This window comes from Melozone crissalis, unplaced genomic scaffold (assembly GCF_028551555.1).
Source record: "Melozone crissalis strain CALT ecotype California unplaced genomic scaffold, PUWL_Pcris_2 ptg000027l_1, whole genome shotgun sequence".
Lineage (NCBI taxonomy): Eukaryota > Metazoa > Chordata > Aves > Passeriformes > Passerellidae > Melozone > Melozone crissalis.
The window spans coordinates 1,351,704-1,378,197 of NW_026535805.1; the positions used below are offsets into that span (position 1 = coordinate 1,351,704).

Below are 26,494 nucleotides of genomic sequence, written 5' to 3' on the forward strand. Positions count from 1 at the left end.
GCTAAAGCACCAACAGTTTCTGAACACTGCAGGACCACTGAATCTGTGCAATGCTAATTCAGAATTCCCACCATGCTGAAGATGGAGCCTCTGCACCTTGAAACTGTTTTGCTACCTGCAGTAATGACTGTGCTTTTATAAAGGGCAAACAACAAGTATTTTAGTATGAGAACTGTTCAAGTAAGTTTTAATAGAGTGCACCAGTGAATCAAGATGACTTGCATCAGATTTGGTTCAATGAACATCAGATGAAAAAAAAAGAAAAGGGGCTACAGTTCTTTCTTTCCAAACACCACCCTTTTTCTAAGGCAACAATACACGTCCATTTCCGAACATAACTGTTACATAGGAAAGCTACATCACAGTACAGTATGTAAAGTCCATCTTGGTCAAGAAGCCATTAGAGAATGGCACATTTACTACACTTACAGCTTTCTAACTTAGGGTTACAGAGTTTACCACAGCTTTTTTTTTTTAATTTTTATTTTTTAAAGTGACGATTTCTTAATGAACTTTCTATTCTTCACAAGAGTGTGCAGATGGGGCCCATATGTTGATATTACAGTAATTACGACATTAAATAACATTGCACAACCAACCTCTATGGTTAATTCAGTACAAAAGAACAAGTATTAAAATGTACCAGTACTAGTGGTTTTACATAGTTTATAATCATTAATTATGAAGGAAAAAAAAAAGTGGGGCTGTTTTTTTTCTTTTCTGTAGGCAAGTGCCTAATTACAAAGCTGCACATTACAGGCATAATGATGTGGAATAAATACAAGAAATCTGGTAAAATATTAAACACAAACAGGTTACATGGGAACAAACTGTACAACCACAAAAGCATAAATCAACAATTTATCATTATAAACAATGTATGTTTAGCTGTAAAATATTATGTGGAATTGCATGTATTCTTTGGGGGCACATGTTCCAAAAGCCAAGCTAATTCCTGAGGTGGTGTTATTAACTTACACAGTTGGTCAACACTTCAGATTATCTTGTGCTATTAAACAGTCCCAATCTTAATAGAGTTCCATAAAATGGAATTTGTATTATTCTGAAGGCAGCAAATAAGTGATATTTTACACCAAGATATTAAAATGAAATTATTTTTTATTTTGGTGCTACATTTGTTAATGGGCCATGGGAATAAGCACTGGAATTTGCAGACAGAAATCACTTATGCCTGGTTTCTGTTCTCCCACAGCTCCAAGCTGGCCAAAGGCAGAACAAAGTTTCTAAACTGTAAGTGCCAACACTGTAAACATATTTGTCTCTTTTCTTCAACTAAACACTATCCAATAACAAAGATAAGAGCCAAAGATAAGCAGGAACAGTCTCATGTAGAACAAAAGCCAATTACTCATTGACTTTTGGTTCAACTCATGAACTATTTTTAAATAATTAAAAATGGTCATGCTACAGTTGTGAAAACTAGTTTGTGCATTTGACTCAGGACACAAGTTTTTTAAAAAACGCATGGTAGAGGTAAGACTTATAAAACTCACCAAAAATGTAAATGATAGGGAAGAACTTTTCCAACTCAAAGCATCAAACATACATTTCTGTGCAGAAATCTAGACAACTATACAAGGTCTGAATTTAAGCAGTCATCTTTTTATTATACAACTCTATGAACATAAAATGAACAGAATGCTCTATATACTTACCTGTACATGTGAACATAACTTCTTTAGCTACAGTTATTTAATATAGGTCATACTGGATTTAACTTTACAATTCTGAATAACTATGTATAACCTTATTGCAATAAGGGCAATTTCTACATGGGGAGTTTCACAGGCCAATCACATTAGGCAAAACCAGTACATTCAAAGTGTAGATCATGTATGAATCTTCCCTGATCCCAAAGAATTTAGGTTCTCTTTACAGCTTAAGCTCGTTTGCTATCTTGGATGCAATGTTCTTAAATGCAATAGAAGTCCCAGATATTCTCTTGAAGCGAACTCCATTGAGCGACAATCGTGGCAGTTTGCAGACTTCCATCTCCCACTGAACAAGGCTGTCTTGTCGTGCATCACCGTGGACACAGAAGAGCAAAAACCTCTCTTTTTGTTCATAATCACAGTTATTGGCATCTAACACTTTCCGAATCTCTCTCATCATATCGTTCGGGTCCATAGAACTTGTGGTCTTCATACTCCACGTGAAGCGCAAGGAGCGTGGCTTTGAATCTTTGCTATCCTCCTTCTCTCTGTCTTTAGGCTCCCCAGAAACACTCCTGGAACAAGTGACACAGAGCCAAGTCAAAACCAGAACAGTGTAGCTGAGAGAGAGAAGAGAAATACAGTTCTTGAACAGGGGTTTCTAAACTGCCATTGAGATGCCATGAGTCAGGGAAAGCTAATTCAGAGAGTGGATGAACACTGCTGGAACAGCCTGCCCCACGTGCTGCGTGCGTGTGCTCAGCACAGCACTGTGCCACTGTAGTGGCACGCAGCAAAGCAAGTTTGGAAACCCCTGCTCTACAATGTTCTGATGACAACATATGCAATGGGAACTGCAGCAGACACACGTTACTCCATACTGCTCCAAAGAAAGTGGAATCTATGTAAAAGCATGACTGAAGTTCTGCTGATTTCATGATTTGGAGCATGCCATACACCAACAAAACTGAAGTTGAGGGACACAATCCTGAAGCAGAAATCATACGGTAAAAGCAGCAGAGGAAGAAATCCCACCCTGCAATTCACAAGTTTTAGTTAATTCCCTCCCTTCTATTCTGCCTCCCTCCCCAAACCCTTTTGTATTTGTTTAGATTTTTGACCTCTCTCTGTGTCAAAAGACCTTATAATAACATGTTTTATTTTAACTGATGAGGAAGATTTTGGACTGTAATTTGGTTGTGAACAGCCTGTTGGTCACCATTTGAGTACATGGCCAGCAGCTTTTACAAGTAAGCAACAGCAATGTGTATTTTACAAATACAGACAAACTATTTTATTTGATAAAGGACAAAATTGCAAGGGAGCAATTTCCAATTAATGCTCTTAGTCTGATGCTTCCTTATCAAATAGATTACTTGTTCCACTGCAGAAAACATTTTGAGAACCAGCACTAATTATTTTAAAGTAATTCCACAGTCAGCTGTTATCTGCTCTTGCCCCAGGGTACTCCTGATGCTGAGGCCTCCCCATCCATCACTGGGGAAAGGTGCTGCTCTCATTTCAAGTCTATACACTGTCATCATTATTCAGAGAGGAGTCAAAATAAGCATTTTTAATTCAACTTTGTGTGACCCCCAGAGAACCCCATTGATATTAAGAGATAGAGCAGGGATAAGATCTCAAATGACTTTAGCCCAAAACAGACACTGTAGGATGACAAAAAGCAGAGAAAGCTAGAGAATGAAAGCAAGAGCTGAAAGCAACTTTACACTTAATTTGAACACTCAGTCTCTTTTCCCTTTCCATAGCCAAGAATTTGACAGCTAAGAGACTCTGAATTGAAAAGGGCTAACTTAGATAAATGCATTGTGCATTATATGCAGTCTATCTGGGTAAAAAAGTACTGTTTATTTTTTTTTTAATAGAGGCTTTCTGTTTTGAAAACTAAATCAATACTTTCTGTAAGTGACCAGTTTAGAATGAATGCAAACTACAATGCCTGTTCATTAGAAAGCAGAAAAATAAAGAGGTATGTACTGTGCTTAAGCACACCAAAAGCAGAAACATGGCAAAATAGCAGATATACTGGAAAATGAGCATATGAAGAATGTTTTATTGTTAACAAAGCATCTATACATTTGTGTACAGTGGTTGCCACAGAAATTCAATATTTGGCAGTCACCAACCCTTCTGTCTGAATGTCACTTGCTTTATCTCTTAGAGCAAGCGACGTTCATTTCTCAGGGACTATAAGGTGTTTACTTATGGCAAGCAGCAGCTTTAGTAATGAGCACGGTATGTAACTATAATAAAAATTTAATAGATGCATATATACACACAGACACACAAAGTATTTACACTGTCCACTGAAACCAAAAGTAAACACATTAAATATTTGTAAGTCAAATCATGATTTTAAGTGCCTAAAGGATTGGTTAACTCCTACAGGGGGGTTTTACTGTTCAAAGGAATACGCTTACGTAGTTTTGTATTAAATACTTCGCAAGAAAGCAGAAATGAGGGAGAAAAAGGACCTCAACAAGACCCCCTCCCCCCAAAGAGAAAACATTTTTGAAATACAGAATACTTAAGCACTATTCTCTTTTACATCCTGATTTAAAAGGTTTTAAGAAATCACTTGATTTGAAAGACCTAGGAGCGAAGTATTAATAGTGACTCCTCACCTTGAGGTGTCAGTTCTGCCACTGGCTTCGCCTTCACTTGGATCCCTCAAAACAAAGTTAAGGTTGAGATTCAATGATAAAGGTGAAAAATAAAAGTTAAGAAAACCTATACCTAGAACAATGTTAAATAGCTACTGACAAAAAAAAAAAGAATCAGTATAATAATGTTAAGCCTAATACTATTTAAAAGAATTTTTTCACAGCTGTAATTTTAGTTTCCCTTTATGACACCTTAGTTTTTTTTCTGGCTCTGACATGTAATTGTTTAAATTTTTTTTCCCCAATTGATGTCAAAATGAACATGTTGTTCTGAACCTACAGCAGACAGAGCAATGGCCACATGTAACTCCAGCAAGCACCGAGGAGCAGTTGGTCAAGGTGGTCCAGGGGGCTCCACTCTGCACCCTTGTGGGTCAGGCCTTTTGTATCCCTGAAAGCACTTTGAGACAAGCCCATGCTTAAGCACACTCAAGCAATTAACAATAAGATGTGCCTAAGAGTTTGAGAGACAAAATGTTTGCAGCCCAGTTCAGGAAGGTTACTTCGACATCTGCTTAACTTTAAGCAAATCAGCTGTTACACTGACTTCAATGAGATTACCGAAGAACTTGAGATTAAATGTTATCTTTAACTTGTTGCATTAGAGCTTTGCAAGGAACTGTTTTATATTACGTAATTTTAGTATGAAGCAACTTGAAATAAATTCCCAGATTGCGTAAGCCACGTAGGTATGTTCCTAGTGCTGCTGTACCAACATTTAGCTCCTAATTTCAATTACCTGATTAATGTAATACTTTCAAAACACTAATACTTTAGTAACTAACACCAGGGAAGTATCATTTGACATAAACCATTGATTCAAAATACTTCAATACCCTATTCACTAAGCATTCTCATTAGGCATTAATTTTATATACTTACCAGAATAGGCATTTACCCTTGTCAAAAGTTAGTAAAAAAAGTCTTTCATGACATCTTCTAGTAAAAATATGTTTTAAACCATTATTTCCTGAACAATACAGAAGTTATGTGATCCAACTCAAAGAACAGCAAAAAAATAACCCCCTGAACCTCCACCCAGGTAATCCCAGCCACTAAGTCTTAAACAACCGAAATGAAAAATAAAAAATAATTAAAAAAAAAACCAACAACAAAAAAAACCCCCTACCATCAGCAGTAACAAAACAAACAGACATCCTGCAAGGCCATGACAAAATATATTTTTAACATTATAAAGCATACTAGGAAATTGTATAAAATCTTCTATAATAAAAATAAATTTAAAATACATAAATTTAGGGTATCTTAATTCTAAACACATAATATAATTTTAATATTTTAAGATAATGTAAACATTATTTCTTTGATCTAACTCTTAAAAACAAAGTCAAGATACCATTCCTTGCAAAAAACAAGGAGCTATAACACAAAAAAGCAGCCTGTACTCTTGAAGTTGATTAGTTACTCAACAGAAAATACCTTTCTTCCTATTTAGACATCTACACTGAGAATAGTTGACTAGCTTTACTGTAATACTTTTTTGCTCTTGAAAATCAGAGAACAATTCTCTCCTTACAACTTTATAAGTGCTGGAGATACCAATAATGGAAGATCACAGTCCTGTATGTTCAGGTTTCTGGAAAAAGAAAATAATTCATACACTTTTTTTCTTTTTAGGTCTTCATAGGAGGTATTACTTAGACACACACTGATGCACTATCAGCTCATCAGGTGAAATTCATAGATAAATCACTGGTAGAAAGAGGCAACATGAAAATTACGTCCCCTTTTGGGAAAGCTCTTGTGATTGCTAAGTCAACAGTCATTTGATCTTGAACAGTGTATTTGTAAACCTTTCTCAGCACCTCTCCTCACAGGATTATTACTGATCGCATCATCACAGGAATGAATGCAGATCCAGGATGTGTGGGTTTTCTTCTTTCAGAAAACTGAACTTACATTTGAAGAAACTGCTGACATAATAAAACAGGCTGTATGATACTGAAATACTATTGTTTCTGCACCTCCAGATTTCTGCCTGCTTCTAACTTCTCATTTATTCACAGATTTTAGAATTACCTGAAATAACTTGTGAACACCTACTCCTTTTATGCACAGCAATTAAGTGATTGTAAATATCATCCTTGCAACAAACTGCATCCAATTAAAAAAGTAAATAAAGTAAAATTAAAAGTAAAAAGTAAAATAATGATTTATTTTGAAGTCACTCTTTTCAATATTTAAATGAATTTGATTTTACTTTAATTGTATCACAGCTGTGAAACAGGGGTAAAAGACCCTTTTGACCAGCATTCTCTTGTTCCTTTAAGGTAAAGAACAATAGCTGGTCAAACAATGGTTACAATATATACACAGAAGTGAAACAAGTCAGATTCTGGAAGGAACACCCAAACAAAGCAGCATTCTAACTAAATTGATATTTACTTCAGAGTTAAACTGGAAATTGTCAAAGACTTTGTATTAAAGTCCTGCTTACAGGCTGGGCTTTTGTGATTCTTTTTTCTCCTGAAACTCGAGGTACCAACCTGCGAACGAACTTGGAGGTGATCTTGCTGATGATGCCCGTGGACGTCCCTCTCCTGGCGTGCGCGAAGGCGCCGGTCTCGTGGGAGGGCGAGGCGGGCGGGCCGTTGTAGGTGGCGTTGCGCCGCTCCCGCAGCTGCTCCCCGTGGAACGTGCTGCGGCTGGAGCTGCCCCGCGGAAAGCGGGTCCGGTCTGGAGTGCTGGTGCTGATGCTATGAGCAGATGGGGAGGCAGCAGGCACTCTCTGAGTTGCACTGCTGGGAAAACAGAAACATAAATAACGACAAAGACCAGGCTAAAAGCCCTCCTACATGACAACTGTTTCTCAAAGATGGGAAAGAAACCCTGCTCTTGATTCTTTTAAACAACTGAATGTGCTACTCATTTGCTCTTAGGATTCATACTTGGTTTGATTTTACAATGAAAATATCTCTTATTTCTATCTCAGGTATTAGAGCTGAGATATACTGTGTATATATACTTAAAAAAAGTATACACAGATAATAAGACAAAAGGAAAAAGGTTTAAAAAGTGTGTAGCGAGATCTGAAGGTGCCCCTAGCATTTTTCTGGAAAAATGTGTTCATTAATACCCTTAATGCACTCCCAAAAAACTTCATGGATATTTCTTAAGTCATAACCTGACAGAAATAAGTGTCTAAAACTATTCAGGCAGATAATAGAAAGAACAACTATACCATGGTGCTTTTAGACAACAACAAGTTTAGCAATCTACAAATCAGAAAGGTTTACATTCCAGTATTTCATTTCAATTTATGGTGGCCTGTGTTGTACAAACCCATCTAAAGTAGTCAAATTTTTAACTACTTAAGTTTCCAAGAAGTCTCTGGAGGGAGGCAGTCAAGGAATTTCTTTAACTGTATACAAACATGTGCCATGCACAACATCAGGTTTAAACCATCATTTAATACCCACAATACTCGAGCAAGCTCCTGTTTAAAACCAGAATGCAATGCAGCAGTTTTGACTGGATTACAAACACTTTGATGTCTGTCACAAACTGAACAAGAGCACTTCTGAAGTGCACAGCAAAAAAGAAATGCCCACCAATCTGTTACCTTGGTCGGTAAGCTTCAGTACCATCTTTGATGGTTGGCAGTGTGACTTTGATAGGGTGACCAGAGGCAGACATAGACTTTTGATGCCGAGGGCGTGTAGAGACAGAGGCCACTGCAGAGCCTGCAGAGGATGTGCTGCTTGCAGACATTTCTGTCAGGCTTTTCCATGGTAGCAAGGCAGCAGGGATGGAGAAATGGGAAAAGAAAGGTTAGTGTAAAACCCCTTACAAAAAAGAGAGAAAAGAACTAATTTATTCTTTTAGAACTCAGCAGTACTGCTTAATTAAACAGAAGACTGGGCGACCAGGCTGCCTGAGTCAGCTAAAGTAAAGAATACAAAACTCTAAAAAAATTATGTTAATCCATAAATGAACTCTCCATATACGTTAAGTTAGGCCTTTTCTTTGCTCCCACAATTAAAGCTTACACACACATTATTCAAAGTAATGAAGAAAGACTGCAATGAATACCAGGACATAATTAAAAAATACTGAAAAAGAAATTCACAAAGATTGATTAAACAGATTTTCCTTTTGTGAATACTCTTATTTGTAGTTAAAACAAACATCTAAAACATGAAACAACTGGAACTGCTGTCACATTATCACTTGGAAGTGACTGGTTTTTAAAGGACCAATTTGTCGTCCTCTGGACAGCGTCCTCCAGATGCTGCTGGGCTGGGTCAACCCTTTCAACGTACAGTTCCTTCTATCAGTACTTTTATTTTTCCTTCCTTAAGTGGCAAGAAAGATGAAAGTAGTGGTGAAAGTATTGTGCCATTAATTTTTTAAAACAAAAGTCAAATGAATTAAGGCAAAACACAGCTTTGCCTCTACAAGCATAAGTGAAATTGCATTAATAATGTATTAGCAACTGGAGTCCCACAGCTAAATATCAATAGCAAAGAGGCAGCGACTTCAGATGAATAATTCGATGACACAAGACATTCAGCTCCACCAAATCCAAATTCAACTGCAACATAACATCTTGTAGGAAGGGCAAATAATATAACTCAAAAGAAAATTCTTCCTAATGTTTCAGAATATGCTCCAAGAACTGAGCACAATATTCACTGCATTCATGAAAGGAATAAGGATTAGGGATCTTTTGATACTATATAAAAAAATCAACTGTAAAATGAAAAACTTTGGGAAAAGTCCCTTCTCTTGACAATATTTTATGTATTAAATCTCTTGAAAGAAAAATATCTTTGTCAGATCAGAAAAGTATTGTAATACATATTATAATGGTCTATCTAAGAAACATCTGTAATCTGTTTGGTTTTTTTTTCAGAGAAGGATTTTTACTACCTTTGTTCAAATACTTGAAACTATACACAAAAAAACCAAAAGTGTTTGGGAAAACACTTTTGAAAGCACCCGTCCAGTAATTTGAAATTAAAATGCTTTAAGGAAGTACATTAAAAAGCAGAAAACTAATTTGAAGTGTTTAATTAAATAGTTGTCTTTCACATGTTCCACAGCTCATAATTTTACTGTAAATGAACAACCCTGTACTTCTTATTCCCAAAATTTTATGCATCAGTAAAAAATTCAAACATTATGATGGAAAACACAAGAAGACTAGTTTACTAGATTATGCTACTTCATGCTATGAGTTTTTTATTCATTTTACAGTAACTGTTTTATTTGAATAGCTTGAAAAGCATCAGAGTAAGAGCTGTTATTTGAGTCTCAATTTTAAAAATCCAGTTTTTATTACACTCCATTAAAGCCAGTATTTTATTTTTCAGTCAAGTACAGGGGTTAAATAAGACCAAGGGTGACCAAAAATTTTTCAAAAAAGACTAACTGGCAGTGTTAAACACAATACTACTCAACAAAACATACTAAACTGAGCTTCATAGTCATCCCACAAACAGACACAAACTGGTTACCATCACTATGAAAATACTATTTAGGCCAAAAACTTCTATTGAAAGCAATCGACAAATTTTAACCATTTCAGCTTTCTGAGTGGTTAGGGGAGAAATTAAAAAGGATCAGGCTACACTCTCAGAGTAATCCATCTGAAGCTCTACACAGCACAACTGCCCACTGAGCAATTAGTTGTTAGCACAATTACTTCCTCCTGTGTTGGAAGACAACCCTCAGTAATTAATGTGTCCATAAAAAGAAGCAAAGGCTGACTGACACATTTAGCTTAAAAATTCATTGCAATCAAAGAAGCAGCAGTGGAAGATAAAAACATTCACTTGGACTTTATGTATTTCACATTGTGATTCAGTTCTTGTACCCAAACTAATAAACAAGGAAAGGTGAACAATACCTGTTGTCCTTCCCATTCTGTATTGCAGAATAGCGATCTGAAGAACGTTCACAAACATAAGTGTTCCTCCTTGTCATTCCACTGCCAGAAAACACATTATTCTAGAGGAGGATTAAGATTAAAGTTAAATACTTTCTACTGTATATATATTGGACAAAAATCTAAGCATTGGAAGAAGCAAATCAAAACAGAGTTTCAGCTACTTATGTATATTGTTAATGCATTCAAATGTACTAAGTCAATCTGTCAACACAAATCACTTACATCATCAGCTGTTTTTTCCAATAGCTCACTCACCATCTCATTACTTCACCACTGAGAATACACTGAGAGAACACAGGGAAGTGTAATTTTGCTGACACACACTACTAAGTATTATTATGCAATTCCCACATACTGTATTCCTGTATTGTTTGTCCCTGGGATCGAATAAACTGGGATCCCAGAGAACACACCTATGGCTGACTGAAAGGTTTTCCTGCACAGCATAATTTTCCAACAAGCACTCTGGTTTGTTGCCCCTGTCAAAAGAGCTTTCAAGAGGAAAATGGAAATACTGTCAATCTATGTCAGTCAACCCAGAAATTATGATGCAAATAACATGGCAAACACTTCTTGTTGCAAAAATACTGATGGTATTTCTTTCTGTTGCTAATTTCAATTTGGACAGACTTCCTAAAATAAGCACAAACATGCTCTTCCATCCCGACCAAGCACAGGTTAGCTACTGAAGGCTTAGCTTTAGTACATGACATACAATTCTCATTTTCAACACACTACATACTGAATTTGGGGTGGGAGAGGTTGTGCTGTGCCAACATTACATTCTGATGCCTGCTGGCAAATGATTTCAAATACTCTAGACTCAGGTACTGTAGGACATCACAAACTCTGCAAGATTTACTATGTTTAGGTCTCTCTCACCTGCAGTTTTTCAACATTAATATGAACCCACAAAGATCACTTAATAAACTGTTTTACAGCCAATTGTAAGGAAGATTAACAACTGCAATAACTGTTCCTGAAAGTCAACTCCCCTGAGTCACACAAATATGACTGATGGTCATAAATATGTTTTCAAGAAATTCTGCCTTTCTAACGTCATGTTACCCCCAAAGTTACACAAAAGTATTTTTAAACTATCCACATTAAATTAGCTTTTTTCACTTTAAATGTTTGAGTTTCAAACAAAAATACTCACTATCTGTGTAAGCTGTTCAACCTTGAACTACTGTTGTAATATCAGACACTAATATTCCCTAATCATGCCCATCACAAAGCCTTTCAAAGTCCCCAGTATAGTAACAGAGCTAAAAATGCACAAATATTGAAGTTGCCATTAGCAAGTAAATCAATTTCTCATTCTTCACAGCAAAGATACTCCATTTACTTAGTTCTCACAAAGCAGAGAAATGCTTGTGACATATCAGCTTGTACCACACGACTCTAATCAGCTTTGGGGCAAGACATTTTGGAAAAGCTCAGATATGAAATCTAATCTTAGAAGACTCAAAGTTCCTGCATGCAATCCACACAACCAATTTCAAAGATTTTTGCAGGGGTGGGGAGACAACAACCCTATTTAAAATAAAAAAAAAATTAAAGCATGTGCAGATGTACAGCAGACACAGCCTGCAGAACATTAGGAGTTAAATGAACTTCAGCATTTATTTTGCTTTCAGAAAATTCTAATAGAAATGCACATCATTTTTCCAGAATATCCAAGATGGAAGCACACCAAATCCCAAAGGACAATGAGAATTCCTGCTGCCAGTCAAGTGTACTGAAAGAGGCAAGAGTTTTTGCATTTAATAGACCATGTCTCCTTAATAGCACAAAGTATACTTGAATCTTAAATCATGATTCATGCATATTTTTTTCTCCTCACATGAACTCCTGCTCCTAAGTAGCTGTTTAAACACCATGCAGTGTTTAAATTTTTTCACTGTGAACCCTAAACATCAATCCTACTGCACATGAATTACCAAAAGGCAAAGTAGATGCTTTCACAGTAGAAGAGACAGACTCTCCAATTTGGAACAAAGGTGTTTGAGGCAGTAATATGATAGCAGTTTACAGAACTGTGAATATTGTAACAGAAGCATTAAGAAATTATTCATTTGTTAGTTCAGTTCCTTAATACAACAACCAGGTTGTAAACCACATTAGCAGGCACATGCACCAGGGAACAAGTGGGTTGTTCCAACTCATCGCACTCCCTTTCTGAAGCTCAAAATTAAGTGGTTTCAGAGAACCCAACAACCAGATTTACAGAGAAAGTTCAAGAGAGATATTATGTAGGATTAATCAGATGAAATCCCTGAATCAGAAGTCCCTTGACTTCCTTTGTAGAGAGACAAACATTAGACACCAGAAAAAGAGCACCCCATATTGGCTGCACTCTTATGTTCTTTCCTTAAATATCCAGTATTTTTCTTGACAGAAACTGAAGTTTGCCCAAGTGCAGACATTCTCATGTTTACTGTTATGTTAGTGTTAGAAAAAGTAAAGTTGAGGGGGAAGGGAAAGGTTTATTTTAAAAGGCGTCTACTGTAGCCTATTTCTGTCTGCCAGTAAAAGTTACCAGAAATAGATTTAGTGGCTTATTCAGTACCCATTATGTCTATAGTAATCTTGTGCTGCACATTTTGTTTAAATAGGGAAAAATAAATATAACAAGCCAAAAGCACACCCAACTCACACTGGTAACTGCACTTGACTTCTTTCTTTCTGGACCCACAAGTGGACTTGCAGCCATCTCTCCTTTGGATCCTACTGTAGTGCTGCCGTGTTTGCGTGAGACATCCTTGTCCCAGTCTTCTTTCTGCTCACTTTCCACACTGTTTGCCTGAGACCTTTTTGTGTATGACACAGCAGGAGGAATTGAGGGGCCAACTGCCAAATAAAAATAGAATTAATAAATACCTAAAAATAATCACTGCATTTTTCTTGGCCAAAGTAGCCTAAATATAATTCCCTGAGTCCAAAAAAAGCATTTGAACAACTCTGACGGCAAACTCAGCACACAGACCAGCCTACTAAATCGAGCTGTGCTCTTTTTACCTACTCTCTCTTCAATTCCAATTTGCAGTTCAGAATTACTTCCTATTTCACATCAATATGTAAAACCTAGAAGAGCATTTTAATTCTCATTTTAAATCCATGCAATTTGTACAGTATTATGAAAAAAGGAATTAAAATATATTTTTCAAATTTTTTTAGTACTTTTTTCTGTATACCTTTTCTTCTAAATACTATGAAATATTATTTTCCCCTGAAAACCCTAGGCCTACTTTGTTTACAAGCATGTCTATACTTGAAAAATAACACAATTATTTTCCCCTCATCATTCTTTAAAATGTTTTGGGAAAACTCCACCATCAGCAGACCTTTACATTCCTGTGAAATAAAATCATATCAGCTAACAAAACGCAGAAAATAGTAATGTAAATTAGGCAGAGAAAAGGGCAAAACATTTTAGAAATGTTTATAGCAATTTGACGGCTGAGGAAAAAAATAATCTTTCATTTAATGTTTCAAATATGTATTCTCTTTTCATAGAATAATTTTCACCTGAAAATGTTTCCTGAATACTTAATAAATTTGTTGTCTCTTGGAAGCAAACAATTCAGCCCCACAGCCGAATGTAATGATAAAATAATTGGTGTGCTGCCCTTGGGGTTATCCAGAGCAATAGCTGCCATTAGTTCCTAAGCACAAAACACCCTCAGTGTCTCATTTAGTGAGTCAACCAAGTAACAAATCCAAAGAATTAAATCTGTGAGGTGCGCAGATCCAGATTTACCGCGGAAACCTTCATACAGACACACATCCCGATCAGCTACACAACAAATGCACAGAGTGGGGGCTCTGCAAGGCTTACAAACCCCTGCCCACTCCCACTGAGCTGTGTCTGTAAGTTCACTTGTTGGAATGCTATCCGCACCGTGGTCGCTGAAGCGACGCTGTTTCTGGTTGGTGGAGATGCTCCGCTGGACCTTCAGGTGAGCAGGGGACTGCACCGAGCTGTTGTTGAGGTCACTGCTGGGGCGAGACCTCTGACCCAAGTTGCTGCTGGACAAGGAATCACCTGCTTCAAACTACAAGGAAAACAGGTTTTCAAAGCATAAACAAAATTCAACACTACTGGTACTTCTATAGCATTATAAAGCGAAAAGTTCCAATCAAGGTACTTTAAAAAAATTAACATTGTATGCAGAATTGAATATTCTTCAAGATTAATTTTATCATTTCATCTCTGTTTAATGTGCTTTAAAAACACACAGCTAAAGCTACATAGTTAATGAATGCTCAAAACAAAATTAGAAGGATCATGACAGAAACAAAAACGGTGCTATTTTAAAACCAAAGCCATAGAGTGGTTTTCCCTGACTTCTTAAATTTTATTTTTAATCCTAAGAGCATTCATAGCTCCAGAACAATTTTAAAATGCACTGGACTGAGTCAGAAGGACTAAAAAAGCAAGTACTGACTAAAGGATCCTTTATGGCTTTCAAAACATCTTTATAAGGTCTGTATCTCAGCCAGTGATTTGTTCATCTTTAAGAAGCCTAAGTTCTATGTAAATGCAGAGGAAAAGACAAATACCCTCTTCCAAGCAATTTGAGCCAAAATGATTTTAGACCAATTCCCTCCATGCTCTGCCATCAGAAGGGAATTCTGGCTCAGAAATGTGAGAAAATGCACTACTCAAGGATGCACATATCAGATCCACACTTTCTTGGAATTGAAGGAAGGCCAACGAAGCAGCAGGGAAAAAAATTCCTTCAAAAAGAAAGCCTCAGTCTTTGATTTCTTGAAAAATCCATGTGGTCTAAAAGATGTACAGATCATTCCAGTTCCAAAACAATCACAAGATTTTCTGCCACAAATCTATTAATTACTACAATGCAATAACTTACTGAATAATCCAGTATATTATAAAACAGTATATGAGTGAGAAAGGATGAGCATATTTCTGAGAAATAAAGGATGCCACATCTGAGTAGCCAGAAAAGTAATTGTTATTAACTATTTCAGATTTTAACTGAAAACATACACGACAAGAAGAAAACTCAGCAATTAAAAGTCATGACACTTCAGATTAACAGCCAGCTTTTTAAAAAAGCAATTCAACACATTTACAAGCAAACATGAACATACTGGAGGATTTAATTTATTTCTTCATATGGGAACTAGCAAGATATCCAAGAGGATATGAAAAGGGAAAGACATTCATAAGTTATCAATCACAATAAAAAAAAAAGTTACAAAATAATTTAAAAAACCCCAGCATTCAACCCAGCAACATATAAAGGCCAAACCAGAAAATGTAAACAGCACTTACTTCAGGTGGTTTTCTACCTAGAAGCAGGTAAGTGGCCATGACTTCATCATACTTTTGGTTTACTAAAGATTCATGGATTTCTTCTCTTGAAAAGCCCATTGTGACCATAATGTCTAAAAGTAAAAAGAGCCAGATATATCAGCAGAATGTGTTTGGGTTTACTGACAACTTAAGAACAGTGAAAATAGAAAAACAGCCTTAAATTTACAAGTAACTAAGATTCAAATCAACCCAGTGAGGTTTTCTTGCTGTGCAAAAATAGAAAACGCTACTAACTCCTCTCTTTCTTCTTATTTTTGTCTTGAAAACTCCCAACTACATTATACAACTCTGAACTAATTTATAAAACATTCAATGTTATTCAACAACAAATAAAGCAGTGGCAAACAGAAACTATGAATAGCTACTGGGCCAAAACAGTTACTTTCTCTAACCACGGTGGGCAAGAAGTGTTGCCTCCATAAGAAAATCTGCCTCTTTCAGTCTGTCAAATTCTGTAGTCTTATTTGTCTTTTGCTGTGCTTCAAACTAAATTTCAAGACTGATGTCAGCTCAGTGAAGTCACAAAAGTAGTTATAAGGAGGCCATTGTAATGGAATTTCTCATTTAAATAAAAAGAATGCATTTTACTTGTATGATGAGATTGTAGGTCAAATTCGTAAGAGCTTAGTTTGCCTTCCAAGATAAAACTGCTTGTGTGCACCAGATGTAACATCCTTCTGAAAGTCTTACCTATTCTTTTGGTGTCATTGAAATCTGGTTCAGGCTCAGTATATGGCTTTAGTTCTTCTTCTTCATGGCCAACATTCATCCACCGATCCTTCATGATTTGCTAAGAAAATAAAAGAGCTTTAGGCCAACATGCTCTTTACCATACCCCATTACACTTGTGCTAGCTTGTCTGATGAAAAGCAATTTAAAGTTCATAATAATCTGAATGCTGCTTGCTCTTTCCCTCATACCTTTTCTCCTCACGTCTTATTTTTCTTTTATCTTTCACATCCTTATGCTCCCATAAATTCATTCCTCCTATTTACCATTCCCTACACAATCACCCTGACTAAAATATCAGAAAAAACCACTGAAAAACAGAATCCTTCATTTTGTTCCTTCGCTTCCATGTGCTCTTCTTGGTTAACATCCTAAGATGCTAATGCAATACCAGCTCTATCATGATAAAGAGCTCCTTTGAATAATAGCAAAGGTAGTGTTTAAAAACTAAGGTATAATTCAGGAAAGTGCTGATGCTTCCTACAGTCATTAGTTTCAAGATCACGATGCCAACTGGTCATTCTTTCCTATGGATCTGCTCACTGCACTTGACCTAAATATGTTTGGCTGGAGGGACAAATGCCTCTTAACTCTATAACATGCATTTATTTACTTCAAAAGTTTCTCCTGCTTTCTTTGGAAAATTTCCTTCAGTTGTGGCCTGGATCTTTTCATAGGCCTTCAAGATTGATTGCCCAGAATCCCTAACCATCACAATTTTTCCTTTAAGAGCATATTAATCTTCAAACAGCTAAAATAATTTTTCCTCCTACAGCAACCGGCACGCGTGTCTCTTCAGGGGCAGATGCTAATACTGCTCACTACATGGACACAAGAACAAAACAAATGCCAGCAAGTCAAGTTTCCCACAGGCTCCAAATCTGCCTCACAAACACTAAATTAAGTTATTTCTCACAAAGAGCCGAAGATTCAATTTTCCATTGATATAACCAAATTCTTTGTATGTAGTGCTGCTGTCAAATTACAGACCCCAACAGCTGTATCCTTACAAGAACAATACAGAACTTTGTGCCAATTAACATTTTGCTGACAATAACACTTAAAGATTTTTTCTATCATGGAACTGATTTTTTGGCTTTTGAGGGGATAAAGAGGGAGAGATGGTGAACACATACTGCTATACTGTATTTCTGACATACAGAGCACAAGTCTACTTGACAACAGACTTGGGTTATGTATTTGTAGTCTTGCAGGAACTGAACAGACTCCCCAAAGCGTACTATGCACTCTCTGCAATCATAATTTTGTAAAGATACTGTTAAATAAATCTGAAGTTTAAGCATGATGAAGTGGATGACAGAAACCACTGCTCAAATTCTACCTCCCTTTTCTTTATCCTTCTTGAATGAACCAGCAAGCCTGGAAATTCCCACTAACAGTTTTTCATGGCTCCTCAGTAGGTGGATCTAGAGTTCAACGTAATCTGCTCTCTGTTTCCATCTACATTTCTGCTGGCTTTTGCCTTTTAAATACATGACCTCAGAGGCACACTGAGTTATTGTACAACTCTTCAACAGGCTCTTACAATTAAGCATTTTGAAACGACACAAACAATCCAATTCCAGGATCAATACTACATTTGTGTAAGTTCTGCTGGGCTTTCAGTCAGCTGATTAACGAGAAGCAGCCTTGGTGAGGGTATTTAGAAATCTGACTCAAACTGTACTTCTTAAACATTAATCCAAAATAAATTTCAACCAATTAGATATTATTGATGAATTTTCTCTCAATTTTCAGGAAAATTAACTAATAAAAATCTGGTCGGGCTCAAGTCCTGTCTGTGTCAAAATTATTTTGCTTTATTATACTCTGTAAGCATAAATCTGCTCTGGAGAAATTTCAGAGCAACATTATGCAAAAGAATTCATGACTGGGGCAGAGGGAAAGAGGAATTTGTTGAAAACCTGACAGTTAAGAAGTATTTTCTGACAGTATATTTTTCCCATCTCTTCCTGGGAAGATTTACTGGTTTATAACAACATTCTCTTGTTTCGAAAATGTTTCTTATCGGCTGCAACCATGAAAAAGTTGAGAGGAAGCATTTTAATAAAGATTTGCCTGGTCCTTACCAGAGAACAAGTGCTAAACCTAACCCATATGGTGCTGGACCTCTGTGGATCTCAGCTTTGATGCTGATGTCACTGACAAACATCCCTTTGGATGGTCTGCTAAAATCATGCATGGGAATTGAGAAGCTGTATGGCTGGGACTGAGCAAATATTCAGAATACAAAGCACAAAAAAAATTCTCCTCCCCAACCTAAGACGACATTATTTTTCCACTTATAGAAGCTTCCAAAGCATTTATACTTTCATTCTAAACATGTATTTTTAGAAGTGTTCAGACAGAAATTTCTTTCCAAACCACATGCCACACTTTTTAATCCAGCAAATGTGATTTCAGGAATATTCCTTCGACAAAAAAAGGTTGTGATGCCTCTCTACCCCTCAGGTTAGCATACTGATCAATGCCTGATATCAGTATTTTGGGACTGGCCCAAGACCTTGGTCACACAGAACATCTACTTTGTCTATTCCACACAATCTGACAGCCTTGTCCTTTCAGTGAGGCTGCTATCCAACACCTTTCTCCAGGGCCAGGAAGGAATTTTACAAAAACTGGGTAACACTACAATACCTAGAATGAAAGTGAAAATAGATTTGAAGAGAAAGTGCTGAAAATCCAGAGGAAAATCCAATAAAAGCAAAAACTATTTCCCTAAAACCTAAATATGACACACGTAAACTGTGATCTTTGAAGTGACTACACTCTTACCATTATGTTCTTTAGACAGTAATCACAGAACATAATGAGCACATATCAGTAAAGCAGACGCCATCATTCACTAGTCTCTTCAGTAGAGATTTTATTCAACTTAAAACTATTTATAAAAAGCCATAAACCAGCATCAGCTCAGAATGAGTTGCATGCAGACAGAGCTCAGTGAGTGCATTCTTCCTTGCACAGGTAACCTCCATGCCAGGAAGTGTAAGTCATGCCACTACAAACAAAAAGCTGCTTAAATGGGATTTATTCTCTGGAACACATCCATTGCTGCACAAGTGTAGAAAGATGAAACAAAAGTCACTAGTGATTAACTCATGCCAATACTACTTAAAAAGTATTCTATTTATCTTCTGCTCTACTTTCATCTCTATGGTAAGTAGATGTTATTTTAAAAAATCCTTCTCTGTTAAAGAATTCATACAATAGAACCAGGCAGCTTTTGGAGTGAACTCTACACCAATTATTTGTTAAATATCAGCTATGCATCGAGTATTATCCAAGACATCAATCTTGAACAAAACAGCCCCTTAAAAACACGGAAGCTTTCACACAACTTACAAGTTGTGCACAGATCTTTTCCGAATCACATGAAAAGAAAACATGATTTACTAACAACAACAATCATAACTCATTAGAAATCCTCAAAACAGATTTTACCCGAGGGATACAGCAGGAACTATTGTACATATAAAATTTCCAGCTACTCAGAAACAAAACTACCAGAAGAGGGAGAAGAAAGGCTCAAACAGAAATAACTAGCCATCATTAGCTTACTGTTCACAGAATTTGTAGTGTTTACATGTATTACAGCACTAAAACAAACTCCACACTCTTTTCCATAGTTATTCCTCTTCCACCTATCCTTTTTAAGAAGTCATGAAAAAGCTAATGGTATTACCTGCTGCTGGTTGCTAGTCTTGTTTTTTATATATATATATATATATATATATATATATATATATATATATTTATGGAAGATATTTACAATCTTGTCCTGCTTTCCACAGATTTTGAACTAGCTCCGTTATAAGACTGAAACAAGTGGGAACAATTTGCACTTTGAAATGCTCTTATTTTAGTTGTTAATCAGCTGCAATTAAGGTTAGGTTTTCATTGATTAACACTTGCTATTTTCAAGCTGCGCTGTTTCTGGAACATTGCCTCTTTTGTTTTAACAAGACTTTTGGGCCCTTAAAACAAAAACAAAGTATCTATCCTGAAAAATTAAGAACTCTCAAGCAACTGTTGTATGTATTTTATTCTTAATTTGAGTCCCCTTTCTCCAAGACAAAATTACTTACTTCCAAGCTGCCTCGTTTTATTGGATTCAGTACTAGTAGCTTCTTCAGTAGATTTTCACAGTCTGTGGACATATAGAATGGAATGCGGTACTTCCCCCTCAGCACGCGCTCCCTCAGTTCCTGTAAAATCAGAGTTTTTAAAGATGAGCTCCTAATGACACAGAAAATTTAAAGCCAGCAGAAGCCAAGCTTTCATACTGTAACTGTACCTTTAGATTCTGACCATCAAATGGCAGTGATCCGCTCACTAGTGTGTACAAAATCACCCCAAGGCTCCACACATCCACTTCAGGGCCATCGTATTTCTTTCCTTGGAAAAGTTCAGGAGCGGCGTAAGGCGGGCTGCCACAAAACGTGTCCAGTTTATTACCAACCGTGAACTCGTTACTAAACCCAAAGTCTGCAATTTTAATGTTCATATCTGAATCAAGTAGAAGGTTTTCTGCCTAAGAGGAAAATAAAAGAGGAAGATGACAATTTTTATATCAGATTAAGTATAAATATATATATATATAGTGCAATATATAATTTATCAATAAATACAAAAATGTTTTTTCTAAAACAGTTCACCATCTGCCTCTTTCTTGCAGAATAAAAGAAACTAATGCCCCATACATGTTACAAGGACTGAAAATCAGGAATGTTTATTCAAGAAAATATAACTATTAAAAGCAGCTAAACAAAATTAAAGGTCAGCTGGTCAATCGACTATGAACATTTTATATTCTGGAAGAAATAACTTAGTTCAGCCTTAGAGTGAAGTATCTAGACATCTCAGAATAGCAGCTGAAGCTTCTGACAGGTTCATGCCAATTTCTGATGCCAAGGAGAGTAAATCGAATCCCAGACATCATCTACCATTATGGCAGAGTAAATTTTAGAAGGAATTTAAGACTTAAGAAAAAGATACCTTCTGCTTGTAAGATGAAACACTTCAAGCTACACGCTGTACTTTACCATTCTGTACAAAAAAATCCTCTCCCTCTTATTATTAGTGCTTGCTTCAGCAACAGCCACACCAGGGTGTCAGGACCCAAGTATTTAATTCTTTTCACACAAAACATATTCTACACATCTAAAATTAATGCCTGTGCAGCAATCATGTGAATGCAATGCATCATACCTACACAGATGCAAGTGTACAGGTACCTGCAGAGTCAGTAAACAGTATCTTTAGCATCACAGGTAGGTAAAAAGATTAAAAGGGTGAAGTTACAGAAATACTAATACATTATTGGGGGAATATATTGATTTCAAAATGCAAGACTGCTGTGCAAGGAGTGCAGCAGAATTGGGTAATGTTTATTCATCTAACTGGGTGTCAGCTCCTGATCTGTGTGCCAGCAACACAAGACAGCACCAAGCAGAGCACAAATCATACTTTTTCAACAGGAGGCCAGATGTTAACCAGACTAGAGGGTTCACCTTATTGCCAAACAATAGAATCACAGCAAAGAGACATCTCTCATCAGATGCTGTGCTCAGAATTGAGCCCAGAAAATACAGAAATGTTTTGGCTCACAATCAGAGAAGCAGCAATCTAATTGTCAGCGGATTTGATTAAAAGGGTAAACATGATTTTGTCTGGGTTTGTTTGAGCTTATTTCTAATAATTTCACTTACACTCTGTGAACAGAACAGCAGACTATTAACTACCACTCTATCAGGCCAATACCTGCACAACAGAATTTAGCCTTTATCAGGAGTAAAATACAGCCCATTTTTACAAACTCTATCCTGGAAAATATTTTATTTTTCCAATTCATGACATGTAATCTCAGCCGGTTCCAGCAGACAGATCCACAGAGCTGTTTTCCAGATCTGACAGCTTTCTACACTACTTCACAAAGACTTCATTTTCCTTGTAGGGAAAACAGTACTGTCAGTGCAGCTGCTCTGTGATTACAATTGTCCTCCTAGTTCAACAGTACTGTGCTACCCAAGTGCCCCATGCTTACAGGTTCCTTACTTCAAACAAAAACACCAAAAGATCTTTTTAATATGCCAAATAGAAAGACGATGCTCTTTTTGATTACGTGTTCAGAGCAAAAACTAGGACCTGAAAAGGTAAGTTCTGTGCATCATAGGATGAGCAAAACTGGAATTGGTTACAGCCCTCTCAAAACAAATTGTTTATAATTACAAAGTAAAAAGGAGACAATTTTTCAACCAGAATAGCCTGGACAAACTCACATATTTTCTTCCACATCTCTCCAGTTTAGTCTGAAAAAACTTGTAAATAATACAGTTTACCCAGTTATTAAAACCAAAAAGTCTTATCAAAAATATCCAAAGTGGTGCAAGATCTCTGTCTTGTTGTGCTGCAATATCAATTGCTCAATGTGCTAATATCCTAGAGAGTCAACAGAAGCAGATGAGAAGGCAGACACCACTTTAAAGTTGCTTTTCCTTCTCCACAGCTCCATGAGAAGAGTTTTAAATGAGACTGAGATGTCATATTACTTGGAAAGAAGAGATGAAGCAGAAACACCTCCTCAAAGCCACACATTTAGCCTTTTTTCCTCTGGAAAATACATTTTTCATCGACTAGGCTGACTGGCTCTCAATCACACTTTACTCTGAACTTTTCAAATGAGTCTAGCATAACTCCAGCCAAGAGAAGACAGAGAAAAAATAGAAGTTATTTTGGAGCCTGCCTGGCTGCCTTGCAAATAGGAAAGAGATCAGCAGCAGACTCCTAATGTTGCAGGTAGTTCCGGTGTGAATACTGCAAAGCTGTTTAGCACAGGCTTGAGAGCACGGCCTGTGAGCTGTGTGTGCTATGGAACTAAGAAATGGAACAGAGGTGGAGCCTCTAAGGGGCTCTGGGAGAAAGTGCAAGACACAGGATGCTGAGTAACTGCAGGGGTTAATGAGGCAAGATTCAGTCACACAGCTGGGCTGAGGGAGCCAGAGCTAGATAAGCATGAGGAAATGGCTGGCTCCCTACTCCCAGCCAACCTAGAGAACTAGGGAAGGGCTTGTTCTGGCTGCCCAAGAGGTCCCTGGGTGCAGTCTTCTGCAAAGCTCAATGGAAGTGGCTGCAGTAATCTCCAGGGAGCTTGACAAAACATCGACAGGCTCCAAACCATCAGGCAACATACAGAGGAATTTTTTTTAATCACGATTTCAGCAAGATCCAATTCTTTTTTTCTTCCTTGCATTCCGACTTCAGAGTGCTGGGCAGGCACCTCCACCATCAGATGCCAACACTCCTGGGGCAGGGACAACTCAGCAGAAATGGATGTATTTATTTGTAATCCATCCTCATGTGCACATGCAGGAGCTGGGAGATTTGCAGGTATCAGGGAACAGATTTGTAGGAATGAGGCTGAAATTGTGCTGCAGTGCATTATAAGATAAGACAAAAGATACTGGTGAAGAAAAACCCTTAGGAATTATTCAATCTCAGCTTTTCACAAGTATCCAGATACATTAGTAAGAAAGAATCAACACCAGGGTTTTCTTTGTAAATTTTCAGAGACATCAAAGCAACAGCACAAGACAGCTTCTAAGTGGGTGAGGATGATGTCCAAGTCTCACGATACCTAAACTTGACATGAAGACAACTTCAGGCAAGGCTTAGGTTGTACCTGAATTTGCTTAACTCTTAATATGGTCTGGTGGCTTACACAGATACATAAACAAAAAATATATATATATTAAAAAAAAAACACAACTAATTTCTGTTTACCTTTAATTGATTTTCCTGTCCAAATTAAACACTAGAATACACACCAAAAGCTCAAAGAGATTAAAAACTTAATGTATTTCTTATAAATCACTGAGGAAAGAGTGTTTTATATATCCTTGCAATACACCTTAACTGGAAATATTTTAAATAAGTAGTGATGACTGGTATCAATTGATCTTCTGCAGCTTCACTGTGTAGATACCAGCATCACAGCAGGTATCATTCTCTGGAGAGTATGTCTTTTTCTTAAAGCCAAAACTGGAATGAAAGTAACACATGTTCTATTCTTGTCTCTTCTCTGTTCCAAGAGGCAAGCTACATTATTTTTGCGCTTCAGGAAATTGAGAATGAAATACAAGTGATAGAGTTCCTTCATTCACATGTTTGAGGCATTCATAGGCAGTGACAAGGACTAATACATAGAATGAAATTAAGTCTGTATAACAGGCAGCAAAAATAAAAGAAGTAACAACCTACCTTAAGATCACGATGAACTATGCATTTTTGATGACAATACTGTACAGCAGATACAATCTGAAACACCAAGATGATCAGTGAAATATTTTATTTCAACTTCACTTACATTTTTGCATATAATTTAGTAATTTTGTTTCCTGATATGATTCATTAGAACGTAAGAAATGAATAAAGTGTTTATCTTAAAAAATATTCATCTAAGTTTCTTTCATTAAGGCTTAGATAGTAAAACCAGAAAGTCCCTATAAGCAGCTCATTTTCCTACTAAAAAGTTTTATACATACCATTCAAGATAACTGGAGAACAATATTTTTAAAATGCAAATCACCCAATGGCAATAACTATTGAAAGGAAATTAATCCACCCTTCAAGACAGTAGCCAGATACATCAGCTCAGAATTTATCTTTTAAAATATCAACTGTGTACCTTTGCAATTCATCCCTAGCAGAACAATTCATTTGACATTTTCATGTCTTTCACATATACAACAAAAAACAAGTCAGAAATAGAAAGTTAAGAGCAGTTTCTTTAAATGTTAATTATATAACTTAATTCTGAAAAACACCAAACTTGATATATTTATCTGATTAAAGCTTTTCCAAAACAATCACTAAAACCAGAGTAAGAAAAGGATTAAGATGAGAAAGTCTGTAATAAGAATATAAAAGCCTATTACAGAATAGCCTTCATACGAAACAATGACATGGCACAGCAGTACCTGTCATTGTATCAACATCTCTAGATAGAACAGCTGTAAAATTCTAAAATATTCAGAAAAGGATTTAAACCTCAATTGAGTCACAGTAAAAAAGTGACTCTTAGGAAAACTGACTAAAAGAAAATGTAAAACAATTTTACTATCTTTAGACAGTATATAAGAAGTAGGTATTTTTCTCTTCTGGGATTTTTTCCACTGCAGCTGTAACAGATGCTATAAAAAACATTTTGTTAAGTAAAAAGTTTGCTCACAGTCATGTCTATCTGAAAGCAACATAAAAAGAAACAACAAAAAAGAATGGACACACTAATTTCATACCTGCCTGAATTTTGAACGAGCCTCTTTCTCTTTCATTCTTCCATGTGCAACTAGGTAGTCAAACACTTCTCCTGAGCATGACAAGGACAAAACATCAGTATTAATTTTTTTTACTATCACACATAATCAAAACATGCTTGAAAATAACACACACTCCATAGTGCTCCCCTTCTTGAAGGGAAAGCAAATAGAAGCAACCAAGAAAAATTCGTTCTGACTTTTTGTACCGGATTTCATTCAGACAAATAATAACTAAAAAGGAAAAACTAAGTAGTATGAAGGAACCCTTCACACTAGGACTTCTTCAATTTTTAACATAAATTTACTTAATCACTGTGAAACAAACAGAATCAATAATGAAAAATAGTCACATCATGAGTAAGACACATTGGGAATTAGGCAGATTTGTTTTGCACATCTCTAGTGGCATCACTTAATGCTATTTATACGATTTCTGTTTATTCCCTCTCATTCTTTTCCTACTAAAGCTGCTCAAATGCCTTTCAGATCCTCATCTTTGCACTGTCTCACATCAGCCTTTCCTAGCTGGTCACTGGCACTGTGCTGGATTCTCTTCCTACATTCAAACATTTCCCATTCAGATGCTAAGCAGCTTCTCAAGCAGGCACTCACTACCCCTCTCACTAAGAGCCTGCTGGTTTCCCTTCCTGTGTTACTGATTCCCATCCCCGGATCTGCCTCTTCAAGAGCTCTGGCACACATTTGCAAGATAAAATGAGGCACCAGTGCTTGCCTAAATATAGCTGATAAATACGAGTGGAGAGTTTTTGCCAGAATCTGTGCCAGATTATCTCCTGATACTGCAGCAG

At 36.6% G+C, this 26,494-nt stretch overlaps 1 protein-coding gene across 5 annotated transcripts in view; it reads right to left on the minus strand.

Moving 5' to 3' along the window:
• MARK1 (microtubule affinity regulating kinase 1) overlaps positions 1-26,494 on the minus strand; it is a 57,485-nt gene continuing 30,991 nt past the window's right edge. The window contains exons 6-18 of one of the 5 annotated variants that reach the window (XM_054279361.1): positions 25,665-25,735; positions 24,628-24,684; positions 20,666-20,902; positions 20,457-20,576; positions 16,309-16,408; positions 15,577-15,689; positions 14,176-14,329; positions 12,931-13,124; positions 10,230-10,330; positions 7,941-8,099; positions 6,865-7,119; positions 4,319-4,363; positions 1-2,248 (exon numbers count right to left, since the gene is read on the minus strand). In XM_054279361.1, the coding sequence (XP_054135336.1) occupies positions 1,894-2,248; positions 4,319-4,363; positions 6,865-7,119; positions 7,941-8,099; positions 10,230-10,330; positions 12,931-13,124; positions 14,176-14,329; positions 15,577-15,689; positions 16,309-16,408; positions 20,457-20,576; positions 20,666-20,902; positions 24,628-24,684; positions 25,665-25,735 (1,961 nt within the window). In that variant the 3' untranslated portion in view covers positions 1-1,893. The remainder of the gene's footprint in view (positions 2,249-4,318; positions 4,364-6,864; positions 7,120-7,940; positions 8,100-10,229; positions 10,331-12,930; positions 13,125-14,175; positions 14,330-15,576; positions 15,690-16,308; positions 16,409-20,456; positions 20,577-20,665; positions 20,903-24,627; positions 24,685-25,664; positions 25,736-26,494) is intronic. The other 4 variants (XM_054279362.1, XM_054279365.1, XM_054279363.1 and 1 more) reach the window with 4 other exon arrangements.